The sequence below is a fragment of the Varroa destructor genome, unplaced genomic scaffold, assembly GCF_002443255.2.
Source record: "Varroa destructor unplaced genomic scaffold, Vdes_3.0 BEIS01000007.1, whole genome shotgun sequence".
Taxonomy (NCBI): Eukaryota; Metazoa; Arthropoda; class Arachnida; order Mesostigmata; family Varroidae; genus Varroa; species Varroa destructor.
Genome location: NW_019211460.1, coordinates 1,624,790 through 1,634,125, shown reverse-complemented (window position 1 = coordinate 1,634,125; position 9,336 = coordinate 1,624,790). Strand labels below are relative to the sequence as shown.

At 38.2% G+C, this 9,336-nt stretch overlaps 1 protein-coding gene across 4 annotated transcripts; it reads right to left on the bottom strand.

Moving 5' to 3' along the window:
* Positions 1-5,333: 5,333 nt before the first annotated feature.
* Positions 5,334-9,250, bottom strand: Tcs5 (TP53 regulating kinase). Of its 4 annotated transcripts, none has more exons than XM_022814821.2 (5): positions 9,123-9,250; positions 8,225-8,369; positions 7,599-7,793; positions 5,867-6,090; positions 5,334-5,543 (listed from the first exon to the last, which is right to left on the bottom strand). In XM_022814821.2, exons 1-5 carry the CDS (start codon positions 9,155-9,157, stop codon positions 5,426-5,428), a joined length of 717 nt encoding a protein of 238 aa, XP_022670556.1. In that variant the 5' UTR covers positions 9,158-9,250; the 3' UTR covers positions 5,334-5,425. The 4 variants fall into 4 exon arrangements, with proteins under 4 accessions (XP_022670556.1, XP_022670557.1, XP_022670559.1 ...); XM_022814822.2 differs by lacking the exon at positions 9,123-9,250 and adding an exon at positions 8,780-9,108; XM_022814824.2 differs by lacking the exon at positions 9,123-9,250 and adding an exon at positions 8,844-9,107.
* Between the last annotated feature and the right edge of the window lie 86 nt (positions 9,251-9,336).

The window sequence follows — 9,336 nt, the reverse complement described above, 5'->3', positions numbered from 1 at the left end:
AACACACACGGTGACCAGAAAATAGACACATTCGCTATACACTTTGGTTTAATTTGATCGGAAGAAAAAATACCAAAGCCCAATTCCTGCTGTCCCACCTGGTGCAGCACCTTCAAGCATCATCATCATCATCATCAGCATCAAGTGGGGAAGGTAAGAGGGGAGCACAACTTAAATCACTGCACACGTGGAACTGGGATGGTGACACAAAGAACGACAGTCAACAACAATAGAAATCAGCTTAAATGACCGTCGATTGTCCAGTCGAGCTGGTCTGCTTGCTTGTTGCGTACAGCTATGGCCATACACAAATTAATCGGAATAGTGAGGATTCTCTAAATTGCAGGTTGCTAGTTGGTTACCAATCGGCCATGTTCTTCGCCGTCTTCTATGCGGCTCTCTGCGTGCATTCACATAATTGCCGCTTTCATCTGCAGCTGATTCTGTCTAGCCGCCTGCCTGACTGACTGCCTGCCTGTCTGAATTGTGTGTGGCAATCGTTTCTATTAGCCATAAAGACCTTCTTTCTTTCGCTCTCGAACACTCTTTCCCTCTCCTCGCGTTTTCATCTACAGTTTCAAGAACTCCATTCATCCAGCGGCCAGATTACCAGCACCAGCAGGCTGGTGTCACATCCCCCGCAGACACGTTCAAAAGAAGACAGACAGAGGCTCTTCGCGATTGATCTTACTTGATCACTCACAGCAAGGCAGCACTATCTACCACACCAAGGTGATGATGATGATGGCCACGAGCACCTTCGTTCCACCATCGCATAAGTAGATGAACAGAAAGATAGACAGCTTACGCTAACTACAACCCGAACTGCAGGACAAGGAGGAGCAGTGGCAGCAATACGCAAAATAGAGACACAATATCAGATAAGCAGACACATACAGGCAACAGGAGAAGGAATGCTACCAGCTACTGTGGCAACAGTCACAAGAATGCGTTTAAGACTGATGACAATTGACTAAGTCCTTGTCGGACTTCACTGTTTTTTTTTTGTCCGTCACTATATCTCATCTTTTCTCAATTGTTGAAGTCAAAGTCGTGGTTTCAAGTTGCTGCTTGCTGTCGCCACAGTGTAGTTGTTAGCTTTCTTAAACCCTCTTATTTTTCGAACTGGCGTTGGCTGACGATCGTAGCGCCATCTGCACAGCTGATATCTTGCGCTTTCCTACCAGCAGAATGTAAGCGTAAGCGGCAAACACACTTCGCGGGAAGGTTTAAAAAATAGAGGGAGTCTGTAGAACCAATCAGGGTTAACTGTATCTGCACTATCTACAGAAAACAAATAATATATAGTTGTGAATGTGCATGAAGTCTACTACCGTTGTCACTATTTTCTTTATTATTAACACACAAAACGTAACCATATTACAATTTCAATTGAGTTTTCTGCACAAGCTTTACAAAAGCTAGCCACTCAGATATACTCTAAAACTCTAACAATCATTGTAACAATTGTAATCAAATATGTCAAAATAACATGTATGCTAATCTTCATAATAGTGACGTCTTCCGGTCCACTATAATTTGCACAGAGTTGACCATACAGCTCCAACATATTAAATAGGTGAAATGTTATTGAGTTTTTCTTGTTATCGGTTATGAGAGTCACCTATTAAGTGGATTCCAAGGTTTTTTAACGAAATAGATGCATAAACAATGCGACATGTTCACTATCTATATTCTCCACTATAAATGAAGCGTTTCTATCGATTTTTTTTGTTGCGATGTAAACACGATGATCGTGTTTGTATCTATATTCGCATATCTTTGGCCACTGCAAGTCAAAGTGAAATCACATGCTATACAATAAGCGAGTGGCATAGAGAGTGTAAAAGGGTTTTGTTAGTAGAGTGAGCTTGGTAAATGCCGTTGGAAAATGGATTTCTCATCCCGAAAAACCATGCAAGTCCTTAGCAAACTTGACCAATTTTGATATTTGGTCGCGTACATGTAGATTAATATAATGAAAGCTTGCATATGTGAAAAAATACTACAGACAAAAGTACGACATAGAAACTATCTATTTGTTTTGTAAGAATAGATATCGACTTGCTGGGATAAATGTATAAACTGTCTCGTTGGCACAAAATTTACTCTGTTGACGGTATCTATGTTTATGCAGCATGGTATTGAGTTGTTTCTATTTAACTTATGAATCGTATCGTGTTAACTACGTTAATGCGCTTGAGAACGCTCTCACGGATACCAATATAGAAAATAGCGTAAACCGGTGGTTCTATTATATGTCTAATGGTAACTTTTTTCCTAGATTTTTAAAAAGGCAAATTTTCTCTTGATCTTGATTAGAAGGTTCAGCAGCAATTCGAAAGGCCCAACCTGAGATGGGCGCTAATAAAAAAAATTTTTCATTAAAATCACGACGAGCATTCATTCACTTTTTCAGTGGAAACGCGACGATGAGAAAAGATGTCCTTGCGACAGGGAATAGTAGTTAATGAATTTTCTACGTACCTTGCAATTCCACGAAGGATAGACAAAATTCAGCAGGAACTGCACAATACAATTGATAAATAAATCAGTGAACAGCGTCACTTTTACTAAGTAAATATCGGTGGTTCTTTGAATGGTGACCTATTATCCCTATAGCCTGTAGCAGAAAATTATCCCGTTATATAATTCACCTTGCACAAGATCTACTAGATCGTCATTCAAAATACAAGGGATAAGTCTACCGTTGAAGCAAATGCTGTCAATCCTTCTGAAGCCGCATGTCTACTCCATATACTGTAAAAGTAGACATTAAATAGACGGCGAAGCTTAAAAAATTAAAGACCTGTGTCGTAAAGCGCTCCCAAGCTTTAAAATCAATGCAGTGATGCTGTAAATTTTTTCACAGATTCCAGTAAAATCTTTAATCTCAATCTCTCTTGTTAAATTTAGTCATATTTCTTTTAATTTTCCTTGCCAGTGGCTCAGATAGTTTCAGAAAAGACATTCATTTATAGTTCGGGCAAATAAAACTTGCCAATTAATAACTAAACAATCCAAATAATAGAACAGGTTACACGCTTACTTTTTAGGTAACTTTAGGTAGGTTCTTTATAAAGTATTGCTATAAAAGCGGCGAACAAACTAAGATATTCAAAGCAATGAATAAGGCGTTCTGAGAATACACAAAATAGGCATCTGCATTGTAATTTTATATTTTAGTTGTTGGAGGAGAGCCTGAAGAAAATTTAATAGCTTACAACGACGTTAGTACTGCGCTGGAGGTAAACGACTGAATTCAATGACACCTAATTAGAAATCTATTTCCTATACTTGAATAACAATAGACTGATTAGTGTATACAATCATTAATTAATGGACTGTTGTGAATGTACAGCTACTCAGTAAATAGAACGGCTACTCCATGAGCTATCATTGAAATCTTACGTCAATTAAGGCTCTTGTTTTGATATGTAAAGGCATAAACCTTACGAGTAGTTTTGTCGAAATTACTGCATACCCCCAAATCGACAGAAGAGAGTATTCTAATGTCATAAAAGCACACCCATTTACTTAATGTACGTGGTAATCGCACATGTTAAAAACGGTTAATTTTGCGAACGGAGTATAGAATAAGTGCTTTGCTTAACCCTTCGTGATGGACAAGATGACGCTTGATCTTTTATAATTGAAGCAGTGTTATACTGTAATGGTAACTAGAGCTTCACATGGCTGCGCCTGTAAGGATGGCAGTGATTCGGAAAAAATGTGTCCAGCTAAAGAGATGAGAGGGACCATCCACAGTGAGGATAGCTGCGCTTGTTAATGACTGCGACGTCAAAATGTACCAGTCCATTTTGATGGTAATTGTTATGCAAAAATTGAGAATCAGCTGGTTGCCCTTTTCTGAGGATCTCGGCTGATAAACCGATTTTTATTTATGATTGATATTTTGAATTTTTCTCTTTGATTGTGTATCTCCGGTCAAAAAAATACAACTCTGTTAATAGCGTCAAGCAGTCATCTGTATTTTATCTGTAAAACAAACGAGATACAAATGAATCGGTAGCTACTTTGAATTCCGAACGAAATCAACAAACATCACCTATTGTATCTTTTAACAATTTTCGATCATATTCCATTGCAAGCATGTGCATCATGAGGTTTAGTCTAGTGCACATCTATGAAGTGCAAGATGCTTTGATTGGCGTATCGCGTTGACTGGCGAAAGTTAATCAGAAGGAAAGGTAAGTTTTACAGTCAAAAATAGCTTTACAGTTACGACCAGCCTCTGCTTCAGTTCTAAATCTCTATTTTGATTCATTAGAACTCTTTTATTTTTTTAGACATCCCCTGGCCGATACTATCGCACAAAATCCGACTTTGCAACATTTTTGTATACTGCTCCGGAAACTTTAAGGTGCATGTAACTGTCCTCGTATCCATCTGATCTCCATATGTATATATCCTTAACTTTTATTCCCTTACTAAGATGTCCTGAATATGAATCTTGCAGATACTCAAATTTGAGTGCACGATTTATGCAAAATTGGATTATAACACTAGGCTCGCTACCGCTTCAGCCGTCACCATATAGCTGTTTTGAAGTTTGTCCATTTTTTACTGGGCCCAACCCTTAAACTTCCCTCCGTTATTACTGTATCGTTTTTGCGCAACCAACCGTTTATCATAATAACAATAATAATAATAATATAAGCCATTGCAACCCGTATACGAAGTTTTTTCAAAGAGAGTTTAATAATACTATTTACGTGCAGCCAAACACCAATATGGCAAAACTAATCTCATGAAGGCCGATCGTAAAACGACTAAACTTGATTCCGGCGAGACGATTACCTAAAGTTCTATATATATATATATATATATATATATTACTCCAAACTAACTTAGGTATTCGTGCTACAGATTTAAAGAAGAAAGTGGCGTGCACCTCGGGATCAACAGGACGGGGTCATCTTAGTTGGCTCTACCCGTCCCGAGTGAACTGGATCACTGACGGGGAGGGTTAGAGTCCCCTAGTCTTGCCTGTGAACCCGAGATGTTAGCGTCATCTTCCTCTTCTGAGAATCTGTTCACACTGACTTCCAGTAGTCAGTTCTTTTTTGAAAAAAGCCCCCTGGCAATCTCGTTCCCGCTTTGCCAAGGCTCACAAGATGTGCATATGTAGTTCTCCCAAGCCCCTCAGCCCCCTTGTCAAAGCATTTTTATCTACAATCAATTAAAAACAGAGCAAAAATATATAGCAAATACGCTGTACTTATGGTAATTCATTACTGTTTTAAAAATGTCCTACCAAATTTGCAAATTATGTCTGATATGCATTTTTCCAATGAATGAATACCAATAAATGTGCTTAGAAAGCTTTATTAATATGGCATTAATGAATAGAAAATAAACCTTTTCACACTATGAACCTATAGACTCACTTATGTACTATCGTTCAGCCTTCCATGGTCCTTTTACGTCCACGCATCTTTACCTCCTCGAGTTTGACTAAAACTGCTCCTCCTGGTTTATTCCCCATAGCATGACGGTATCCAACTAAAACTTCCTTAAATCTAAAATACATTACGACAGCATATATACATATGGAATCAGTCGCCGGTATTATACAAAGATAAATAAACGACCACTCATATAACTGAGTGATAATTTGACTTGCCAATGCCACCTATGAATCGAGCCTGTCTAGTTCACAGGTAAGACAGTGTTTAAGTGCTAATTCATATGCTGTCAAAGGCGGCTGGAAAAATTATATCAATGAAGTTTTTGACTTCTCTACAGTATCTTTAAGCAATGCCTTATGTTCTCTAAACTTTATGAGCCTTTTAAAAAGGCAGCGAGAAGCATGTCAATAGACAAGATATCATCCAAGCATTACCTATCTTCAAGAAGTGAATGTGTACTGGCGAATGCCCTTTCCAATACGTAAAGATCGACAGCCTTCTCTTCGACCTTTTCTGATACTCCACTAAGACCTAAATCGATGACCGCTACATTGGGTTCTTCTGTTGTCGACGGCAAAAGCAATGTGATGAAATTGGAAGTGGTCAAATCTCCATGCACGATGTGACTTTTGTGCATTAGCCCAATGATTTCACCCACCTAGGTAATCGAAAGCGATGTAGTTAGTTTTCAAGTTCCATGCATTTCTTGTGAATAAATACAAAGTACTTTCCCATTGTTTTCTCCGTCATGTGTAGATATAATCACGAAAGAATTAAGTTTTTACAAGCGATTTTTCGGCAAACTTTGAAATTTAATGACCTTTAAGCTATGCGCCGTTAACAAATTCATTTAAAGCGGTAAATACTCCAGTCCTTTAGAAACTTCTGAATGAAAATCAATCGAAAACTAAGAAGGAAAAACATTTTTTCACTTTTTTTGTTTTTTGGTCTCGAAAATCAATACTAAGTGGTTAAGTTTTTGTTTTTAGAAGGTCACAGCGCTGCTCAGATAGATTGGCGATTGGTGAAAACAGGTCGTACGTGAGTGCTGTGAACATCTGAGGAACGGATATTGAAGTGCTGAATACCAGAAAAGGGGTAACTAGGTATAGGGATTCGAAGGATAAAAACAAATTGCCACAATCGGGAAGGCTTTCCGCGAAAGGAGTGCTCGTTATCTAAAAGTTCTGTCGACCAAAACTGGCATTCCACATGTAACGTGTTACAAAATTTTAACGGAAGTCCTGAAAATGCGTAAATTGCGTAATAGATGAGTCCCCCGTGAATTAACTTCAAGCCAATTGAAGACGCATGTGATGTATTCCACCTACAACTTGCGATATTTTAATTAAAAAGACAGCTTAGTAAAATACAGTCGCCATAGATAAGGCATGTTAAATTTCAATCGGAAAAAAAGCAGGTATGAGAATGACCTTGCCTTGGAGAGAAATAGAGTTCAATGGCAGTGTTGAGTAGGTTCGGACGTAAGGTAATTCTAGTACTTGCAATAGACATCAAGAATATTTACTATCATGAGATACTTATCGAAAATGAAACACTGAATGCAGCCTGCTAGGAGTTCCTTAAGAAATTCGCAGACCGTTGGCGTGACAATCCAAAGCACGCAATCTGGTTACTTGATAATAACGTCAAACCTATTGCGCAAATTACTTTCTGGATTAAGCAGAGAAATATCCAACATAGGCTTCAAACTACTTATTCCCCCAATCTAAGTCCGTGTGGCTACTAGGGCTACCATTCCTCAAAAAAAAAAAAAAACGAATTGGTTATCGATCTAATTCGAAAAGCCGTAGATGAAGTAACCAGATATAGGAACGCGAATAGTATATGGCTATTAAGAAGCTGGCAGAGTGCTGAGGTAGGTGGATAAGATATAAATGAGAGAATCTCTAACACATTAAAAAAATAATCGTTCTAACCCAAATAAAGCAAAAAATTGAAAATTTCAGATTTCACCGGGTTTGCTTGTAAAGGGATACAACTTACTCATAACGGGTCTTTTATAATACTTGTTTTAAATCTATCATTTTGTTAGCAAATATTCGGGGTATTGTGAACTAAGATATTGTATGCGTCTTTTATAATTAGCACCTACACATGACCAACAGTTCTTTGTGCTTAAGCAGGCATAATAAATTAGCTAACCTTTTGAAGCAATTTGTCGATCGCATCATATTTTGAGTCGACCTCTAAGTCCTTTAGGCATTCTCTTAGAGTTTGTCCGAGCAGTTTTTCAGTGACTAAGATTCTTTTTTGAAGGTTACAGTGGTAGAGAGCTGGAACTTTCACTCCCGCTTGCCGGCAACGAAGTAAACTTCGCGCTTCGTTCTTCATACGCTCCTTTAAATCGGAAATCAACGCAATTTAAGAAACGCGTGACGTAAGAAACATCAGAACACGTTTACCAGGAATTTTTGGTTCTCTCAGTCTGTAGTCAAGTAGCTTATAATGATGGATGCTCTTGTTCACTATATAGCTGAGACATAAACATTATTACATCTGCTGTATATATTGTCAAATTTATCGCTTTTAATTAATATCAATACTTTGTTATTAAAGTTCGCAACCGTTTACTGAGTAAGGCTAATTAATAAGATTCCGGCCTACCTTGCACATTAAATATTCGGAAGCACGTTGTATGTCTTCATGACTATCGCACTGGTTGTTCGTGGTGCATCGCGAGCACTACATTGTTTAATAGATTAATACGGGATAATTGTGAAACGTACACGTAACAGTTATTTCTGGGTTTACTCGAACAATATATTTACCTTGGTAAGATGTTCGTCCAGCTGGGGCAGGCGGTATGTCTTAACGAATCTTTGTTTAAAAATCGCTGGCCGACCACAAAAGGTACCTTCGTACACCTTAGCCTCGGCCCCTTGAATCAAGAACGACGTCGCCATCGGACTAAATCTACAAGAAAGAAGATCCATTCTTTGACTGTTATTTCTCATGCAATCGGTAAACGTATTCAAATATAATTTTCTTCCGAACATTTTAAATGAAAAATTTGCGGAATTCATGTCACATGGGCATATAACTTCTAAATTTTGCAACTTCCGTTACACAGTCCACCTTAAACCACAGATCATATCAGTTATTTAGTGTAACCAATTTAAAAAGGTATACATTTCCACGTACTTGCATTTACGTACGCTTGCGTTCAGCAAGCCTAAACTTTATTATCCATTGTTTTTTTCCACTTAGTCTTTGGTAAGGGTCCAAACGTCTTCAGTGTTCAGTTACAGGTATACTATCACGTAATACGTTAGATGTGAAATTATATGAACTTTCAAACAAAATTTCAAGAATCACACACTCACTGCATGAAATAAACAATGATCTAAGTGAAAAAATCTTCCAAGTGCATCATAATTACACTAGTACCAGCTGGTCGTTTTTCGCACGCGTCAACAATTGCGTTTTGAACATCAAGCGCTGCTGGTGCTATGAGTTTCGACGAGTAGTAACGTTAACTAAATTTTCATCATCTGTCTGACTACCCGGCACTCTTCCGCACAACAATATAATATGTAAACATTACTTTGAGCTCCAAAGCTGGGCTCCGCAATTTCTCTGACACAACAAGCGGTTAGTAACAGCCAATGGCGGGAAATCAGTGTAGATGCCATATTTGTTTACTACTGTCAATCAAGTTGTATGTACCTCCCTGAGCATGAATTTCCAATAGGTTTTATCATAACTCAGTGCTTCGATGTAATTAGATCTGTTTATTCAGCAGTCTGGGGTAGCATTAGTGAGAGGGAAAATGGTCAACATGTTCATCCCTACAACTGGTGCAGACACGTCAATCAGCAGCCACCAATTAGTTGCTTGTTTACATTTATTTTGGCGCGCACAAATGCCGGTGTAACAACAA

Coding starts and splice junctions, on each gene's coding strand:
- Tcs5 (XM_022814821.2), bottom strand. CDS start 9,157: ATGATAAAACCTATTGGAAATTCATGCTCAGGGAG. Junction 8,370..9,122: donor GGAAATTCATGCTCAGGGAG/GTACATACAACT, acceptor TCTTTCTTGTAG/ATTTAGTCCGATGGCGACGT. Junction 7,794..8,224: donor TGGACGAACATCTTACCAAG/GTAAATATATTG, acceptor TCCGATTTAAAG/GAGCGTATGAAGAACGAAGC.